Here is a 22,233-nt window from a genome sequence, read left to right as displayed (position 1 = left end):
CAAATCATAAGAGATAAGCCTATTACTGTTTGCCTGTTTGTGTCCTTTGCTTCAATTCGGGAGGAGTAACATATGAGCCGGCAGTACTTTTTCACATTCTATCTAAACTGAGTGCTGCAATAACCATACATTAGAAAGAATGTTTTATTTAACGACGCACTCAACACATTTTATTTACGGTTATATGGCGTCAGACATATGGTTAAGGACCACACAGATCCGTCTGTCTGTCTGTCTGTCTGTCTGTCTGTCTGTCTGTCTCTCTCTCTCTCTCTCTCTCTCTCTCTCTCTCTCTCTCTCTCTCTCTCTCTCTCTCTCTGTGTGTGTGTGTGCGTGTGCGTGTGCGTGTGCGTGCGTGTGTGTGGGTAGTTCAATATTGAACGAGAAATGCTCATCTCATTTTTAGCATCCATAATTATAGTTTCAAGGTTCCAACATTACGAAACGTTGTCACGTTTGGTTGAAAACATAATTGATTGCTCTTTACGTAAACAAATTAGACTAGAAGCATTTCGAAAAAGTTATATCATGAGGCATTTCTTAATTAGTACAAGCTGGCGAAAAGCTTTTTACGACAGAATTTGATATGATTAGATCGAAACATTTTGTTGCACACATTCGAGCTACGGTCTAGATCTAGTAGGGTATTATAGACCTCAGCAACCTGTTTTGTCGTTCCTATCCCATATTCACGGACTATGGACAGTGTTTATTCAAATGAGTAAATTAGCGATGAAACCAGATAATATAGAATCACATAATGCATTACTCGTTGGTGGTATTGACTTGTTTGTTTTGAAAATCGCCCAGCAGCGAATTCTGTACATTGTACATTCGGCATGAAAACTGTTCGGCAGTAGCCAGTTTATTATTTATAAGTTCACCTTCCCTTGGTACTATGAACATTTTATATTTCAGTGGGAAACATTTCTCAGAAGACTGCGCAGGCCATACGAAAAAATGTATCAATAAATAAAACATATCAATTGAATGAATGAGCAAAATGAATCGGCAAATATTGATGTGGTTGCATAATGGATATTTGAACTTCTGAATGGATCGATTCTGTGCATGCATTTTTTTTTAGTTTCAGTTCGGTTATATGTTTTTTTTTGTTCTTTTTGTTTTGTTTTTTTTGTTTGTTTTTGTTTTTTAATAGCTAACAAAATGTTCTTGTTCGCGTCCAGTCTGACATAAGACGCGAAAAGTAATATTAGGCCTATCTGAAAATGAGTTTGAAAACAACTACGGATCACAAGCCTTGCTGTGACCCCTAAACAGATTTTTAGACTTTAGTCTTTTTAGTCTAGGCATACCAAATTGAGCAAACACCTAAATAAGGAATCCCATTAAATATTTCTAAATCTACTTTTATTTGTATAACACATCATAGTCACTCGTTGATGGTGACGAAATCCATGAAACAGCAGTCCGCTAAGCGGTTTTATAGTGGAGAAGAATACATTTGTATTGGGTGATGTATAACGAGTGCAGCCAAATTTGTTTACAGTAAAATAATTAATGTAGATAGTCTATTCTAAATGGTTAAATAATACACATAAACCTCGTGATTGGAGCTTTAATATACATTCACTTAAAACGACAGTCTCAAAGTTGCATAATAACAAACATTTTGTTTTGATGATGTGTAACGATTATCCCTTGAATTACATGCCTCCCTTAACACAACAACAATAAAACAAACTATACAAACAAAAACACTGACGTAACCAGGATTTTATATTGTGTGGTACCTACATTGTTGCGTGTGTGTGCGCGCGCGTGTGTGTGGCAACCACATTGTCTATCATGAGTCATGTGACGACAGAAAAATATGTAACATTGTAGGAGAGAAAAAAAAGGAGTGATGGGGGTGGGGGGGGGGGGGGGGCGGCGGACATTGCCCGTATGGCCTCCTTCTGGCTACGCCAGTGAACAAACATGCATCCAAATAATTTCATTTACAATGTGGGTTTTTTTAAATTTTAATTATTGAAAGACTCAATAATGATGACCGACCGGTTAATACGTTAAACTACACTTTGAATTTAACAAAAACAACGAAAACACAATAAAAAAACAATTGGCTGTTAGTTTAATGCATGAATGCTTTTTATGTACTTTATATTCTTTGTATAATCAATCTACCCTAGACAGATAATAGATTATTACTGTACGCTATCCCGCGCTACCTTTATTCCCCATCAGGCGCCGATCAAAAGGGATGGTGCTGGGGCGTGCATTTCGACATTTTCCGTTAAGTTACGAAAATGGCCGAAAACGTTGCCATAAAAACGTCAACAGTCCTTTGTCATGACGTCAACAATCTTTGACATTTTAATATGCTTATGGATGTCAAAGCGATACTATGTACAATCTTCTGACTATTGTTTTAACTTCAGAAATGTGCGAACAGAATCGTTGTTTGTCATTTAATAATCATATTTATGTTAAATGTGTATAAATGTATAAAATATCTGTGCATGGATCTAATATTACCTAACGACGACAGCTAACTACCGTGCAATTCTGTTGCAATGTTTTCTACAAGTGTTCCGTGGATGTATCATGAGAGGTAAGTGTTTGTTAGATTGTTTATTAGGACCGTTGAAGTCGGAATTGGGATGCACAGGCATCAGTTGGCGTAGCGAGGGTTTTATATTGAGGGACCACTACATTGTTTGCGTATGTGTTAGAGGGATGCGACTGAGGAGGGCCATGGCCCCCATGCTCTACCCTGGCTACATCAATGCATATTGATGGTGTCCTCCCAAAAGTCAGACTTCCCAAAACGCAGACGCCTTAAAACAACACAAGACACGGTTGAATGCATCACTAATGACCTGCCTTTAACCTTGAATAATACATGTAGTAAATAATTGAATAGTCTGATACAACTAATTACAGAACACAATAAAATTTGATTTATTTATACATTTTAACACATGTCCATTTGACGCATTTTTATCCTAATTTTAAAAGATGTCCAACGGCATCCAAGAACTGAATGGGTGTTTTCTGGCTAAATGTTGGCTTCTATTTTCCGTCTGTTTGTCGACTCTCTTATTTGATGGTGAAGCAGCTCGAAAGTTTATCTGTCTCAATTTAGCACGTTCTGATGTTTCTATTCCTTTTATCAATTCTACAATTCTGTACACATTTGGATGGTGAAGTTGAACTGACGGGTTCATTCTGGAATGAAAACCCCCCATAGTATTGTTTATTCTGGGGCCAGTGGTCAGACGATCGACCTCAAAAAGCACAGTATCTTTACATTTATTAATGTAGTAATGTCAGACACACTGCTGGAGGTAGATTGTTGGACAGACTGGAGCAGTACCACTAATAAAGCAGGCAGGGGTGTACAATGTACATTACATAACCCAATACAGAGTTTTGTCTATCAAATGGCACGTCTATGCTATGGGACGTCTGACTTTTGGGATGGAACCATATTAATAAGACTGTACAAGAAATGTTCGCGAGGTTAATTCAGTTCAGCCCTATTCAGTTTATTGCATTAATTTAATCGTAAAAACTGCCGTCGAGGGTGTTGGAGGTGCGTACCCCCCTCTAAAATACGAGGAGCCCTGAAAAATCCAGTGTTTAGCAGAAAGTACATTATTATTGCTTTTGGTGGGGAACATGTTTACAATGTTCAGCTTGATATTTCAGTGGAATATTACCATATAGATAATGCACGTTACTAACATCGTTAATGTACTTCTGTATACTGTTAGTAGGTGCCCCTTTTAAGCATTGCACTTCGTCCCTAGAAAAATCCTGCATCCACCGCTGCCTGTTTTGACAATAATAATAATAAAAAATGCAATGTTAGTACTACCCACCCTTCCCCAACCGCCAACATCACAGCCTCGTTGTGACCCCTGCTCGATTTGACACTGGATCCGCCACTGGCGGTGGGAATTTGCCTACTATTTCTGGAGAGCACTGGATACTCATACTAAGAATCTGTGGTTCGAATCCCCTCAGTGGAGTTTGATATTTATCTCAGAAAACATTCATTATATAATCTCATGAAGATGCAATGCAGTCTCTAAGGCGGCTTGAACACTTTATTATTTCAGGGGTTGCCAAGTTAATTTCTCTGTGTTTATGAGATACAAATATTGAACAATTTATATATTCGTCATACTAATTTAAAATGTTATTGTTTAGTGTTTGGAATATGCCATTGTATTTGTCCCTCATATTTCCTTCAGAATAATGTGCTTTACATATTAGAAAGAAAAGGTAAAGACTATTTGTTAAAAACCACCCTAGCACGTTTGAAATCATTATTTGAAGGAAATGTTTTAGTTAACGGCGCACTCAACACATTTTGTTTACGGTTATATGACGTCGAACATATGGTCAAGGACCACACATATATTGAGAGAGGAAACCCGCTGTCGCCACTTCATGGGCTACTCTTTTTTGATTAGCAGCAAGGGATCTTTTATATGCACCATCCCACAGATGGTAAGTGTTATCCTGTCTGTGGGATGGTGCATATCAAAGATCCCTTGCTGCTAATCGAAAGAGAGTAGCCCATGAAGTGGCGACAGCGGGTTTCCTCTCTCAATATCTGTGTAGTCCTTAACCATATGTCCGACGCCATATCACCGTAAATAAAATGTGTTGAGTGCGTCGTTAAATAAAACATTTCCTTCCTTCCTTCCTCTTATGATTTATGGTGCACTAAACATTTCGCACCTCCAATTCCTGTAACATTTCGCACTCATATTTTTAAAGGATGGGCCCGCCCCTGGTAGTCTTGAGGTACTAGTTGGAACAGGAAAAACTTCAGGCCACTGTTTTCCATTAATGTAGTATATTTATGTAACAATAACAACATATATACCTTGCTAAAATAATGCTTTTGCTAGCCATATTGGAACATCGTCAGTGGGCCATTTTGGTTATTTCTCGCTCCAGCCAGTGCACCAAGACTGGTATACCAAAGGCCGTGGCATGTGCTAATCTGTCTGTGTGATGGTGGATATAAAAGATCCCTTGCTATACTAATGGGAAAATGTAGCAGGTTTCCTTTCTAAGACTGTATGCCAAAATTACGAAATGTTTGATATTCATTAGCCGATGATTGATAAATCAATGTGCTTAGTCGTGTCGTTAAACAAAACGTTATATTGGAACATCGATTTGTGGTAAGATACGGTCTTTTGTAATCAGCATATAATAATCGTTTATCCCCCACCTCCACCGGACCCCAGTTTAGTGGGGCGGATAACACAAAAATTGTGCACTTTTGGTTAATAGCATGAAACTTTACACATATATAGCTTGACCCATTACAAGCATTTTCAGATATGGACCCAAGTCAGCAGCGCCCCCTGGTGGTCAGGGAGGATCTACAAATGTCTCCCACCCACCCCTTTTAATGGGGCGGCTGACCAAAAATTGTGCACTTTTGGTTAAAAAACATGAAACTTGGCACATACACATGTATATACCTAGATCCATTACAGACATTTTCATATATTGTGACGGTACATGCTCTTAATTTCTTTTCGCCTGTGGCGATATTAATTGTTTTAGAAGGCCGTGTGCAGTTCCAAATGCACTTAGCCCAGGTGGGCAACTTGTTACGTGATACCTTTGCGCGACGGTCGTTGAGCTGTACTTCTAATACACACCCAGCCCAGGTGCGGAGCCATGTGGCCAGTAGTTACGTAATATCTCCGGTAGTGCTGTTTATGGCCAGGGAATTGCTCGCGGTATGGCGACAGCCAGTCTGACGATCAGAGAAAAATATGCCGGCATTCTGGCTGTGGAAAATCCACATGATACGTGAGGTACCGCCTTGTACCCCCAGGCGATATTCGCTGTCTCTGAGAGTTTTGAATAAATAGCTAGGATTTTAGATCTTTCGAGGAGAAACATTTGGAAGTATCCAGGGGCACGGACGTCGTCCACTGAACGATCTATATTAGTTCAGACGGGACTTTGGTAAATATATATTTTCTGCTCTGTATATAACCTTGATGTGATTGATGTGACTTTAAATATTTTAATACTGTATTATACCAATATTATTTAGACGGTGCTGCCGGTCATCTGACGCAGTAATCTGTAGGCTCACTGTCCTAAATAATTATAAAAAAACTTAACCAGTCATCCTAGAGGACCTAGGTAAACTGTAGGTTATTGTCTTTATTGTGATAGGTACCAGTATTAATTCTGTGTCACAAGGTTACTGAATGAGTAGTTAAGGTTAATTAAAAAATTAACCAGTTAGGAATAGAGCTGTAATTCCTTTATTAATTAAGTTCCCCTGGAAGCGTTTCTCAATTATCACACGTGTGGGTGTTGTGTCACGGTGAAGTGATTAGCATATTGTGTAAACTAGACACCTAGAGATGAACTAATGAAGTGATCAGTTCTGGGTTGTTATTATTTGTTGTTGTTAATTAACTACTGCGGCAGTACATTTGTCAGCGTAGGTTAATACAGATTCCAAAGTGTATTGAGTTTTTGTTGTGTTTTCTAGTGAACTAAACGTGCTATAATAATATATACTTTATATAAGATCGTATCTCTGATGATACCTAGAGACGAGCCACCGCGGGTATAACTGCCTGTTACAGAGCGATCTAATAGATATACAGTTAGGAGAGATGTTTGGACAATCGTGTTTCATTCAGTTACGGGTATTGTAGAATCCCCGTGACATATATGGTCCCAAGTCAGGAGAGCATCGTGTTGGCCAGGGAGGATCTAAAGAGGCACAACCCCCTTTTAGTTAGACGGCGAACACCCAATATTTGACTGAATTGTGCATTTTTGGTTAAAAGCATGAAGCTTGGCACATATAACTTGACCCATTACAAACAGTTTTAGATATGGACCCAAGTCAGCAGCGCCCCTTGGTGGCCAGGGAGGATCTACAAATGTCTCCCACCCCTTTTAGTTGGGTGGCTAAAAACAGTGTGCACTTTTGGTTAAAAACATGAAACTTGGCACATACACACCTTGATCCATTACAAACATATTGAGATGTGGACCCAAGTCGTTAGCGCCCCCTGTTGGCCAGGGAGGATCTACAAATGCCCCCCCCCCCCTTTAGTGTAGGTATTTCTTAATAACTTTCAAGTACTTGCATTCAAATGTATGACTATAACTCATTGTTCATGCTACATTAATTCTGAATGTAATTTTGAATAGATGAAATGCATACAGGGAGAGATTAAGGGACGGGTGATACACGGGTGAGCAATATTTTGGTGGGAATGAAGCCATTACTATCAATATCTGACGATGTGTGTACGGTAGTAGACTCTACCCGAGCACAGAAAGATCCTTGCAAAGTGCAAAGAAGGCGATTGGCAGTGTAGATCACAAGGGGAGAAGCAATGAGAAAGATTAGAAATTGTTAAAAGGGCCTTGCGTGTTATACGATTAAAAGGCAACTTGTTACGATTAGGGCATCCTGGGTGGGTGAAATGGTTTCCACCGTCTCACCTTTTTGGCAATACAACACCTTTTTTGCTTGGTCAACACGTTCCAGGTTACTGGTCTAAACCCCATCCCAACTCGTTTTACCTTTCAAAAAAAAAAGCCAAAAAAAAAAAGCCAAAAAAAAGAAAAGCAAAAAAAAAGAAGCAAACGTATTGTTACATTGTGGTAGAGAGGTAGGGCCATTGATTTCTTTTTACCCAGGACATCATGTATACCATACTGTCTGCGATCTCGAACACCCTTTCCACACTCTTCTTTTGAATTACTAGTATTTGTTTCTACTCGTGATATATGTGTCCCATACCACATCAACTATTTTAGAATGTTCTAACTGTGTTATTGATGTATGTAACAAATATCAGGTTGCTAATAGAAACAAGATTCCAGGAAAGTAAGCAGGCGTTTTACATTATTCAGTCATCAAGCAGGAACTTTTTGCATTCCTCACCACCAAAATTGTCACTGTAGACTGCCCTAAAGACAAGGAAATAGTCATTACACATGATGTAGTAGGTTATTCTTTAAGGCGCAGCTGAATTGGGTCCATCTCTCAAACATTTTGTAATAGGATATAGTATATATGTGTCAAGTTTCATGGTTTTAACCAAGGGCGCACACTATTTCTGTTATCTATTCAATTAGAAGGGGGTGAGACATTTGTATATCTACCCTGCACACCAGCGGGCACTCCTGACTTGGGTCCATATCTGAAACTGTTTGTAATGGGTCAACGTATCTTTATGTTTAGTTTCATGATTTTAACCAAAAGTGCACAATTCAGTCAAATATTGGGTGTTGACTGCCCCACTAGTTTAAAGTTACCAACAACAGTGAGGCGCGATAGATCGCAAAACCCCTCTCTGTCTGTTGACTATTTGTTTCATTCTGAAAATAGTAAATATACAAAAACTATGGTATGTTCTGTCCTGTCTACGGGAAGGAAACGAAAATATATATTTGTTTAACAAAACATGAGCACGTTTTAAACTACGTCTATTTTGTGTCTGACGTATGATTTTTTTCGATCCTGCGACGCAAAGACCTCAGGCGAGTCAAATCCCGCCCTGAAACAACAATGTGTTAGACATCAAAATGACTGTGGGGGCGGGACGTAGCCCAGTGGTAAAGCGCTCGCTCGGTGCGCCTGCGGTCTGGGATCGATCCTCGTCGGTTGGCCCATTGGGCTATTTCTCGTTCCAACCAGTGCACCACGACTGATATATCAAAGGCCGTAGTATGTACTACCCTGTCTGTGGGATGATGCATATAAAACATCCCTTGCTGCTAATCGAAAAGAGTAGCCCATGAAGTGGCGACAGCGGGTTTCGTCTCTCAATATCTGTGTGGTCCTTAACCATATGCCTGACGCCATATAACCATAAATAAAATGTGTTGAGTGCGTCGTTAAATAAAACATTTCTTTCTTTCTTTCCAACTGGCTGTAGTTTAACATATGCTGAGGTGTCCTTAAACAAACATTCCTTTCCTTTCCTTGCGGCTATTTAAACGTTTTCAATGCTTAAAGCGAGGCACGCAAGGTTTGCTTGAAAGTTTCCCATCGCTCGATGTTTGTGAAAAGTGAAGAGTGAAAACCCAACTAATGCACTGTTTGTTATTCCGTAAGTCGGATACCATTAAGCACCCATTCACCGTGGATGATTCGAATCCCGCGTGGTGCACACAAATTAAATTAGGCTGTGTTCCGAAATCCTGATTCCGAAGATCAAAATACGAACTAATTACAAGACAGATCGAAAGCAAAATGAATAAAACAGTGGATATCAAGTTCATTGAATTGGGGTTAAACTAATTTCAAAGTGCTACGCATTTTACCACGGCTTCTTCCGTCAGAACGGAGAAGTAGACAAAACCCCAAGATTCGTTCCGACCCCTCCGACGACGCGTGTCTGTGAAATAAGAGGCTGTGTGTCCCCTAGGGAGTCTGGTGCGTACGGGAGTAGGCATTCCGGTCAATTATAGTTTTTCTAAATCTTCATTGGCCGGTGTTTTCCGAAAGAACGACATTTAGGGCCAAGGGACTGATTTAGAATTTGAATCATGAAAAAAAAAAGAGTTCCAACAGGTCGCCCCCTAGTCAATTTAAAACACAACTGTTTTAAAAAGCAAGTGAAATAATTAACTTTTACGAAGGTGGTTGCCCACAGCGCTTCTAATAGAACTCGAGTATTCAGACAAGTGTTGACATCACCTCGTAGAGGTGCAGAGGTATATAAGCATAATTATATATTACGCGGAATGTGGACCCTCCCACCAAGAGAAATCTGTACCCGCCACTGATATTCTCTACGGAAAAAGCACTTTTAGCAATAATCTCTCTTGGTATACGTCAGGTTAGGTAGAAGCTCACAAAAGTTTGATACAGTACTTTATAGTTTCATATCGGTAAAGGAATCTCTCACAGTAGATTTCTGTTATTTTCAATTGTGAATTTAAAACTATTAACAGGAAGACCGTTACGCACCTTCTTCACATTTATTAGTAAGTTTCAACTTATACGGACTAACCAGAAACTCACAAGGTAAGATATTCTTTATATGCCTGTAACAAGATGTTACGTTTCTAAACTCGTGTATTATTATTATGTTTATTTTATTTAACGACGCACTCAACACATTTTATTTACGGTTATATGGGAAAGAAAGGAAAGGAAATGTTTTATTTAACGACGCACACAACACATTTTATTAACGGTTATATGGCGTCAGACATATGGTTAAGGACCACACAGATACTGAGAGAGGAAACCCGCTGTCGCCACTTCATGGGCTACTATTTTCGATTAGCAGCAAGGGATTTTTTATATGCACCATTCCACAGACAGGGTAGTACATACCACGGCCTTTGATATACCAGTCGTGGTGCACTGGCTGGAACGAGAAATAGCCCAATGGGTCCACCGACGGGGATCGATCCTGGACCGACCGCGCTTTACCACTGGGCTACCTCCCGCCCCCTAAACTCGGGTAATTAATTCAGTTACAACTGTTACCGCTTTCTGCTATATAACTGTATTTATATGTGTGTATAGGGTCTATATCGTTCAATATTCAAACACGCTGTCCTAGGGACACACACCTCAGGTACCCGGTCTCTGTCCAACACAGGCGTTAATGTTTTAGGTGTGTGTATACAAAATTGTCCAGTTGGGGGGGGGGGGGGGGGGCAGACTATTCGCAATTGCGGTGTGCACAGTGGTCAAGGTTAAAAATTAGCACTTGATTGAGAGGTCGTCTCATATCTCCAAAACATATTTATATCCATAGAGGTATGGTACAACGCCTTTCCAGGGGTCGGTGAGTGGGGTATTTGCCTTGAAATTTTTACAGTGACCAGCTTTTGGCATACGCGTTACATGTAAGGGGGTGTTATTGGCTAAGGGCAACTGCGAATTTTACAAAGATATACCGTTGGGCGACCATCGATTTCAGGGTCTGGCGAGTATGGTACCAGTTTTAAAAAATGCGCTGATACTCAATCGAATGTGACAAAACACACTGCGTCTGTGACAAAACACATTGCATCTTTTTAACAATTGTTATGCTATGATAAACGTGAATCATATTCAATTAGTTTACTAGTATATTATTCTGCAACAAAATCAAAATCAAAATCTATCTTGTAGTTTTAACTCACACTAACGTGAGCGCATGCGCGCATATACAAATAACAATGGAATTTTTTAATAATACAGACATTTTTCCAAAGGTCAGTTAATTGATTGTGGTTATTGGTATTGTTTTAAAACTACATTCCCTGGAATATTTTTATTATTTAAGCATATAGAACAGAAAATCCAATTATTTTTGGCGCATATATGACGCCGCACTCCGCATTGGTTTCACTACGCTGGCTTATCCAGCTAAAAAACAAAGCCATGATTTTGAAAGTGGAACACTTTTGACGGGCTCGTACCGATCTCGGTTTTCAATGGCTTATCACAAGTATAGAATTCCCCAACAAGAGATCACGTGAGATTTCGCAATTTTTGAACAAATTTAACTGTCTTGATTGAGAGGTCGTCTCATATCTCCAAAACATATTTATATCCATAGAGGTATGGTACAACGCCTTTCCAGGGGTCGGTGAGTGGGGTATTTGCCTTGAAATTTTGACAGTGGCCAGCTGTTGGCATACGCGTTACATGTAAGGGGGTGTTATTAATTACGTAACGCTCTAGGGGTAGAGGAAGAGGGTACTGTGTTCGATTTACGTAATATTTTTCAAGACTATATGTTAATTTTATTCATTACTTAGACCTAAAAAGGTGTTTTTTGGAAATGCGCGGTCAGTCTAGGATCGATCCCCATCGGCGGGTATACAAAAAGACCATGGTATGTGATATCCTGTCTGTGGGATGGTACATATAAACAATCCCTTTAAAAAACAATGTAGCGGGTTTTCAAGGCGCGTGTGCAGGGATTTCAGCAGGGTTGGGGTTATAGACTGTGTTAAGCGAAGTTTATATGGGGCCATACTCCCCCCAAAAATATATTTCAGTTTATTTTTAGCTTGGGCAAGTAAGGGTTTCGACCTCCAATACTCTCCCCCTGCACATGCACCCGATTCCTCTCTAAGATTATATGTCAAAATTACCAAATGTTAGACATCCAACAGCAGATGGAAGGAAGGATAGGAAATGTTTTATTTAACGACGCACTCAACACATTTTATTTACGGTTGTATGGGGTCGGATAATTATTAAATCAATATGCTTTATCTCTGATGTCGTTAACCCCCCCCCCCCCACACACACACTTTACCCTTTCCAAACGAAGTAAAATTAAGAAGTGAAAACGTTCATTGTCTACTTTAGTATATTTTATTTTAAAAATATATAAATGATTAATGTGTTACTAGTATACAAATTAAAGTTTGAAAGTTCTACTAACACTATAAAATATCAATTCTGAAATAGGAAGGTACGACTGTCGATAATACGTTGTCAAGATCAAACCGGTTTTAACTACAGCGCAAAATTCTATTTAATTTTTTGAGACGAACCCTACAATTTGAAATCGGCAAACGCACGTGTTAACTGAAACTGACAACAGGCTGTTGTTTGTGCTTTGTCGAGCTATGGCGGCACAGGCGACGAATCAAGCGTATACGTTTGACGATATCCGTTCATAGCGAACACACACGACTTTTTTAAAAGTGCATTTGAGCTTGTATTTGACATTTGTACATGATGTTATAATATGGTAACCAGAGAATGTAACTTTAAGCTTAAGCAATTTGCATGAAATAAGAACATATCAGATCTTGATACCACTACTTACATGATGCCATAACCGTCCAAAACGTATTGTAATAAACAATAAGTACGCTTTTATGCTTTTTAGTATGATAACAAAGTACATCGTATATTTAGGTAAAATGTTTGTTTGTTTTGGGGTGAATTTCCACATATTTATTTTTCTTCTTCAGCCAGTGCACCACGACTGGTACATCAAAGACCGTGGTATGTGCTATCCTGTTTATGGGATAATGCATATAAAAGATGCATTGCTGCTAATCGAAAAGAGTAGCCCATGAAGTGGCGACAGCGGGTTTCCTCCCTCAATATCTGTGTGGTCCTTAACCATGTCCGACGCCGTATAACCGTAAATAAAATGTGTTGAGTGCTTCGTTAAATAAAACATTTTCTTCCTTCCTGTACGACAAAACCGTAATACATAAGCAGAGCACAATGCGGAGTCGAACGCGCATTTGGCAAAGTAGTGGATGATTCCATGAATCTTTATCTAGTGCCTCGTCTTTAGGAGGACAGCCACTCCCGAGGAAATCATTTGCTGGACATTTCATCACTCTTGTTAATCTGAAGCTGAATGCACTGTGGGGCTAGGTTAACTGCAATCGCAAATGACACAAATAAGTTTTAGTTGGAAAAAACGTTTAAATTTATTTTAAACATGAGGTTTTAGGATATATATATATATATATATATATATATATATATATATATATATATATATATATATATTTAAAAGAAATAAAATACTACATTCGTGTCCGTTAGATACTATTTATCTTACAACTCGTTAGACACGTTTTGAAGCAACTCGTAAGATAAATAGTATCTAAAGGTCACTCATGTAGCATTCTCCGTTTAACACGTAAAATAATCACCCTGAATGAGACAGTGTAGTTCATGTGATAGAATAAACGGTCTCAAAGGTAATTTAGCTTGTTGTAGGTTATTTGTAAGACGTCTTTGTCTCTCCGTGTAAAGTATTAGATTATTATCTAACAACTTGGAGGCAAATTAATGAGTTGCAGTCAGGTGAGATAAAAACGTATTCCCTCTGTAATTGAAAATTTCACTGGGGAATTGGCACACCTTTAAGTGTAGTTTTTGTAGCAACTTGACAGCATAGGATAGATTCTTACAATATTGTTTGCGTCGATCACCAAACGTCATTCTTGGATCGTTGTCATGACAGTAAAGTATGTTCATGAAATATGCATCCAAACAAGGCGGACGAAAGGGCAAAGTTTAAAAGGTTCATGCATGACGAAACATAGGCACTAGTGCCCTTACAGCGTTTAAATAATTTAGCTAATCTTTATAACATAATCCTTCAAGCAGGGCTATCTATATAGGGGGTACCGGTACCGACAGAGTGACATCAGTTCACATGTCTAGACTTATTCATTATAGAGTGGGGATCATGAAACCACCTGACGACACTTTGTGCCATTCACATGGTGGCCATTTTCCAAGATGGCTGTTTCCGAACCTTGAGAATCCCGTAATATCATGCCACAGACAATTATTTACGCTATATGTTTCTATATAGCGTTTTAAAAATTAATATAAGTAGGCCCGGAATTTTGTTTTATGCACCTTTGCCTGCCCGAGGGCAACATACCTTGAAAAGGACAATGGGCAACGGGCAACTAGTTTTACATGCCCATGTACCACTGGGGTTTCGAACACGCCTCTCACGAGTAAAGTCTCTGATGTGAGCAGGGGCCTGACTCGGGACAGGAGGTATGAAAAGGACAACCCCTGCTGTCCAGTTCTTTCTCACAGGATATTGGTTTAAACAAACACACCCACTAAACCTGGCCGGAGTATACCCATTTTAAACAAAACCCACTACTTTTGCATGGGCCGGAATGACCACCAAAAAGTCTGCGATGCCAAAATGTTACACATGTTTGCAAACTACATGCTCTCTCCTGTCAACTTCAGTCTAATAGTTGTTATTTCAAAAGTGTCTGCCATGAAATAATCACAGTCAAACAGCAGACTACTTGCACGGACATATTTCTGGATTAACCAAATGGGAAGATAACCGTGATCTGAAGCCGTCTCGGTACCATAATTGTCAGTGTTACAGCTGGTTTTAGTTTTTGTTAAATCACTTACGTCTATCATTTTTAAAACACTTGTTTAGGTTATATTTTAATAATCTTAAGACATGTCAAAGGCGGATTCAGAACATTTGAAACGATTGGCACCATTGGGTATTATTCGGAAGGTTGACTCCCTTTCTATAGAAAATGAAAATCTGAGACGAATTCTAATACACACAAGACGTTTTATTGATGATTAAATAGCTAATAATTCAACAACAAATAGTTTGTGAATATATTACTGTATTTGTTTTAAAAAGAATTACACATCTAGTTGCATTGAGGGGTTAACAGGTTAGTGTTAGGTAAATCTAGGTTGACAGGTTAGTGTTAGACAACTCTATGTTGACAGGTTTGTGTTAGACAACTCTAGGTCAACATGTTATTGTTAGATAACTCTAGGTTGACAGGTTAGTGTTAAGTAACTCCAGGCTGACAGGTTAGTGTTAAACAAGTCTAGGTTGACAGGTTAGTGTTAGATAACTCTAGGTTGACAGGTTAGTGTTAGACAACTCTAGTTCAACATGTTATTGTTAAATAACTCTAGGTTGACAGGTTAGTGTTAGACAACTCTAGGCTGACAGGTTAGTGTTAGGTAACTCTAGGCTGACAGGTTAGTGTTAGACAACTCTAGGCTGACAGGTTAGTGTTAGATAACTCTAGGCTGACAGGTTAGTGTTAGACAACTCTAGGTCAACATGTTATTGTTAGATAACTCTAGGCTGACAGGTTAGTGTTAGATAACTCTAGGTTGACAGGTTAGTGTTAGACAACTCTAGGTTGAAAGGTTAGTGTTAGGTAACTCTAGGTTGACAGGTTAGTGTTAGACAACTCTAGGCTGACAGGTTAGTGTTAGACAACTCTAGGTTGACATGTTAGTGTTAGACAACTCTAGGTTGACAGGTTAGTGTTAGACAACTCTAGGCTGACATGTTAGTGTTAGACAACTCTAGGTTGACAGGTTAGTGTTAGACAACTCTAGGCTGACAGGTTAGTGTTAGACAACTCTAGGTTGACAGGGTAGTGTTAGACAACTCTAGGTCACCATGTTATTGTTAGACAACTCTAGGTTGACAGGCTAGTGTTAGACAACTCTAGGTCAACATGTTATTGTTAGATAACTCTAGGCTGACAGGTTAGTGTTAGATAACTCTAGGTTGACAGGTTAGTGTTAGACAACTCTAGGCTGACAGGTTAGTGTTAGATAACTCTAGGTTGACAGGTTAGTGTTAGACAACTCTAGGTCAACATGTTATTGTTAGATAACTCTAGGCTGACAGGTTAGTGTTAGATAACTAGGCTGACAGGTTAGTGTTAGACAACTCTAGGTCAACATGTTATTGTTAGATAACTCCAGGCTGACAGGTTAGTGTTAGATAACTCTAGGCTGACAGGTTAGTGTTAGGCAACTCTAGGCTGACAGGTTAGTGTTAGGCAACTCTAGGTTGACAGGTTAGTGTTAGACAACTCTAGGTTGACAGGTTAGTGTTAAGCAACTCTAGATTGACAGGTTAGTGTTATATAACTCTAGCTTGACATGTTAGTGTTAGAGTGGAAACATACGTTAATGGGTGTTGTTTGTTAACAGCGACAAAGACTGTGGTTTTTTTTTTTTAAATCCTGCAATCACTATAGGTATTGTCAAGATATAATGATTAGATACATTTCCATATTTTTGGTCACGGACAAAAAAAAAGAAGCTTTTAGGACGGAACTACTTTGACACTAGTTATGACCAGCAAATGAATGCTATTTTGTTCAAAATTACTAAATATTCTTTTATTTCTCCTTGATTGCTTTGATTTAAAAACTCCCAAAAACTGATTTGAAAACAATTTGTCATTTAAATCATTTATTTAAGAACTATTTTGGTTTGGTGTATAAGTACTGTACGCATCAAGACGTGTGGGGATACTACTCCGGAAAACAGTAAATTGTAAAATAAATCTGTTCATTTTATTAATATTTTGTTATATGTGGTCGTTAAAACTCGCTCTGGGTGGAAGCCGGTATCAGGATGTGAACTCTGTACCGATGGCTTAACCACGACACCACCGAGGCCTATTAATAGGTCACCATAATGCTAAAAGAGTTTTAAAATTTTCATTTCATTGATTTTTATGAATCATATGTTGCTAAGCAAAACCACAGTGGGATATAACTTTGATTAGGATTTTTAGCACATATCACCTTAGATATACCAAATGCGGATCATTGGCTGGTATTTACCCTACGACCTATTGCACCTCAACTTAGTGATGAAACCGGATCTTACTGCCTACTTCTAATTCAATCCTTCGCCAGCAGATCTAACCAAAGCCAATGTTGCGCGTATCCGAATAATAAACAATAGAAACACACCTAACATCGATCGGATAGCGCTAAAAATGGAAGAAATGTTTTATTTAACGCCGCATTCAACACATTCTTATTTACGGTTATATTAGTATCAGACAGTTGAGGGGCGAAACGTAGCCCAGTGGTAAAACGTTCGCTTGAGGCGCGGTCGGTCTAGGATCGATCCCCGTTGATGGGCCCATTGGGCTATATCTCGTTCCAGCCAGTGCACCACGACTGGTATTTCAAAGACCGTGGCATGTGCTATCCTGTTTGTGAGATGGTGCATATAAAAGATCCCTTGCTGCTAATCGAAAAATGTAGCGGGTTTCCTCTCTAAGACTATATGTCAAAATTACCATACGTTGGATATCCAATAGCCGATGATTAATAAATCAATGTGCTCTAGTGGTGTCGTTAAATAAATACACCCCCAACAACAAAACAACCCCCCACCCCAAAAAAACAAAAAAAACAACAACAAAAAACAACCCAAACAAACAAATAAAAAACACCCACAAAAAAACAAACGTCCTGCCAAAGAAGATACAACACACTCAAAATAGCACACTGAAGGTCACGAGGACTTAAACCTCTCCAATGAGCCGTTAAAATACCTTCTAGGTTGTCACCTATACTGCGATGCCAACAAAGTATCCACCAAACTTAAAATCTGACGACATAACCACTGCGCCATGTAGGTCATTCGGTTAAGCGATAAAGATTTTAGTGAAATTTAGTATACCTTTGATCACTAAAGCTAATAGAACCATGAACTTTACCGTTTAAAATATTCAGCGTATATATATATATTCGATTCATAAAGAAATTGATCTTTAAATCTGGTTTCTGCTGTATAGATAAAAGCACTGTATTTTGATTTAATATAGCAGGTGTGCACTGTGTGATCGGTGGTCTTACGTATATAAAGCAGCGTGAGACGATCTCATTTATTTAATGTGCTTCAAAGCCCATTTATTAATACTCAAAGCAGTTCTCAATAGCTACAAGCAACACAATGTAATGCCATTGCTTAATACTATTCATATATATATATTCAGCTTCGGATATTTCTAAAACGGGTTTTATACCATTAGTAAACATTTGTTTAAAAAAACCCACCATTATATATTGTACATAGCCGTGCCTATTAAATTAGCTAAATGAATCAGAGAACTCATTATTTGATATTATTTTTGCGTTAACAAAATCATTAATTTAATCACTGCTATTAATTATTCAAATGTCTTAATGGCATTCTTATTTCATCGTCAGTAAAATGTGTATTATAGTATTCCTTTAAGTTACCTGATTAAAAGCATTTCTTTTTGTCTTTTAAAAAAATATTTATTTAGTGAAAACAGTTTAGGGATTATTTTGTAAGAGAGAGTTCTTTTCAATCTTATTTTCAAAACTTTTAGTCAGGTGTATTATACTTGTTTTGCAATCTTATTTTCTTAAGTTTATGTCAGGCTTACTGTGTGTTTCAATGGACACTGTGGAATGATTTGCTTGATTACAAGAAGAAATCATAGATTTTAATTAGATTGTTTAATACTTTTAACGTTTCATAATATTAATGCAGTTACAAATGAAAGATGTTACTTTTTCTGATATAATTATTGTCATAACATGAAGTGTTAAAATTAATGGATAATATATAATTCTAGATCTTTTTAACAGACATATTTATAAGTACTAGACGTGTCATTATGTAAAAGTGCTGAAACGGGGGAGTCGGCCCCAGGTTCATCCAACGAATGTTTCGCTAACATTCACCAACTATTTGATTGGTTCACGACGTGGCTATTTGGTTTATCGTCAAGCGGATAAACCAGTCTAGCGGATTTAACCTGGGAGTCGGGAGTGAAATTCACAACGGTATCTTTAGACATCTTTAATGTTAAATCTTCAATTAAACACTGGATACAAACATTTTATAATAACGCAATAGTCGAGAATAGTACAAAATGGTTTTTGTTATCGCAGCTAAAAAGCGGATGCAGACAAGGCGAACCACTGTCCCTTTATATTTGTATAATATTTTCTGAAACATTAGCAGTACTGATTAGAAACGGTAAAGACGTTAAGGGTATAAATATAGATGGGGAAAGTTATATTATATTTTAATATGCAGATGACACAACCGTTATTGCAGACGGAACACTCGAAACTCTTGACAGTAAGAATATTAAAAATGTTTGCAGATGTGTCTGGCTGGAAAACAAACTATTTTAAATTTCAAATTATATGGATAGAAAGTAAGACATTTTCTAAAGAGGTTCATCCAGCAAAATGAAAACTACAATGAGGGTGGGTGAGTGAAAAAGGCTTAACTTTATTAGGTATACAAACTCTAATTATTAAAAAAATAACACATATACTAATTTCGTTACCAAATTCATCATTGATACTGTTAAAACAAATAAATAAAATGCTTTTCAATTTTATACGGCAAAATAAACCAGATAAAACAAAACGAGAAGTGTTGGTGCAAGATTATGTGATTGGTGGAATTCGAATGCTAGACATAATACATTTTACAACAGCACTGAAATTGACATGGATCATAAGACGACTTTTTCTGTCACACTCCAAATGGATTAAAATTAAAATGTTTTGTTTTGTTTTGTTGGAAAGACTTAATGAATAGTTAATTTATACTTCAACATAAACTCACATGCAATAAAGATGACCTGTTAAGTTGTACTATTTGGTATAATAGCAATATATTAATAGACAAAACAAAACCCCAAAACAACCGCATAATGTATAAACGATTTGAAAAGGGCACAGTACATGTATTTATTAGACGACGAAGAACGATACATAAACTTTGACATCTTTAAAGCAAAATATAACATAAGATAGAATTTGTTATGCAATATACATATTTATTAATGACAGTCATCCCTTTTATATGTTATTTGTTAACGAAAAGTATTATATATATATATATATATATATATATATAAAAACAAAGTTACAAAAAAGTTACAAAAGAGTACAACACATGAAACTGGAGTTAAACTTTCCATTAAAAACAAGTTACAAATAGAGAAGTACATATATTACTGTTTACAAACAAAATTCGACAACAACTGGGAACCTTGGTTCAGAGTTCTAGAATGCTACGTTTCTGACTCTTGGTATTTTTATTACATAGTTATTTAATCATGATGCCAGTCTAGAAAATATAATATCTACCATCTTTTATCCTTACCTTATCTCTTGTAGCATATATTCGATAATCGCTTTGTTGTTGCTCCATTTCATTTTGATATCAAAAGTTATATTATTTTCAGATTACGATGATTTCTTACACACTCGTTGGTGAGAACATCATTCGTTATTTTTGATAACACATACTCGTTAAATCGTTGTTTAAAAATGTATCCAACTCGCTTTCGCTCGTTACATTCGTTTTAAAACAACTTGGTGTAAGATAAATGGTATCTAACGGCCACTCATGTAGTATTCTCTATATAATGTCTGCTTTCTGTATTTAATATGTAAAGTAATGAATTTGGAGTCTCAACCCTGATATTACCATAATTAATTTCTGGGGCAATAAACTATTTAAAAAAATCAAACCAAATCCTTCAAAAAACCTAAACAAACAAACAAAACCCCTAAAAAAACAACACTCGCACTTCAAAATCCCCAATCCGAAAAACAACAACAACCCAGAAACAGAAAAACCCCTCAAATCACTATGCAAAAACAACAAAACAAATAACAACACAAATAGTACCGGTAATAAACACACAAACACGCATTCATAAAACACTTGTACAAATAAAAATTCCAATATTATGAGTTAATAAACAAAACTCACAGATCACAATAGCCATGACAACAATAATACAACACCCATCAACACAACTTCCAATAACATCTACACACCAAAACAAGTGATAACAATTATTATCGGTGACGTAGAATGAATGTAATCTTTATGGCCTGCACACAATACAAGCAATAGTCATTAAGCAATCCAATTACTTGTCATTATCATGCAGCGAACATACATAGTAAGTTAGGTAACTAGTTGCTAGGTCTTTGTGTTGAGAACATTATTAATGGGATTGTTCTTTACACTTTAAGAAAACTATCTGTTATCGTAACTCGAGGGAACGGCTGTGTATTAATTATGCATCAATACTCGACGAATGATGAATATTCCTGCGTTGTAGGCGGAATAAAGGCTTCGCCGCCAGTCAATCATCATAATGCATCTTAGATTCGGCTCTGGAGAGAGGAAGTTAATGCAGCTGAGGTCTTTTTGTCCCATTGTATTGTGTTCGTATTCAAGCAGCTCATTTCGGAATCACCTTAATGGACGAGAACGTTATCTTCCAATACATCTAATCAACTGTCTCATATATGACGTGGTTACGATACGCTAGGAATAAAAAACATCATCCCAGAAAACACAATTGAGGTGATAAAAAGGGAACAGTAGTGAAAAATATATATAGATTATTTCCCTTGCTCTTGGCTTTAATCCTCCACAAATGGACTACAGACGGAAAATCGAGCTATTATTCGGGCTTGCTGAAACGGTAACCCCCGTTTCCTGTGTACGGTCATCTTAGGCCAAGGGAGGCGGCTAAAAGCATTGTTTGTCATTGTCTTAAACCAAGACACAGCTACTACCAACGACGAACTCCATCAGTCAAATTAAACTTCATTATCCATTGCTCAAAAGAAACTTTCATATTGAAACCTGACATTAATGCCTTTGGGTGTTTGTTCCGTTTAGGCTTAATTCTGTCGCTATTTTCCTCGGCCAGAGCTAGCGAACATACGTAATAAATTCATTCCACAGAGAGTAAAAAGAAACATCTTGATAAAAAAACTCTTTACCATTAAATATCTATTTTAAACAATCTGTGACTAAGACACGACAGAACTGGTGTACGCTGGGCTGGGATCGTACTTCTTTCCTTTTCTTCGTCTGTTTGGAGGCAGACGATCCACAAACGTGACAGAAAGTGACATTATTTCAAGAAAAGACACAGGTAATGTATG

The 22,233-nt window shown here is 37.7% G+C and overlaps 1 protein-coding gene across 3 annotated transcripts in view; it reads left to right on the top strand.

Annotated features, from left to right (window-relative positions):
- The first annotated feature begins 2,427 nt into the window (after positions 1-2,427).
- LOC121382275 overlaps positions 2,428-22,233 on the top strand; it is a 45,284-nt gene continuing 25,478 nt past the window's right edge. Inside the window, exon 1 of one of the 3 annotated variants that reach the window (XM_041511846.1) lies at positions 2,428-2,575. In XM_041511846.1, coding sequence (XP_041367780.1) covers positions 2,569-2,575 — 7 coding nt within the window. In that variant the 5' untranslated portion in view covers positions 2,428-2,568. Of the gene's footprint in view, positions 2,576-21,291; positions 22,224-22,233 lie in introns of those variants that run through there. The other 2 variants (XM_041511843.1, XM_041511844.1) reach the window with 2 other exon arrangements.

This window comes from Gigantopelta aegis, chromosome 9 (genome assembly GCF_016097555.1).
Source record: "Gigantopelta aegis isolate Gae_Host chromosome 9, Gae_host_genome, whole genome shotgun sequence".
NCBI classification, from domain to species: Eukaryota; Metazoa; Mollusca; class Gastropoda; order Neomphalida; family Peltospiridae; genus Gigantopelta; species Gigantopelta aegis.
This window is presented reverse-complemented; position numbering and strand designations above follow the sequence as displayed.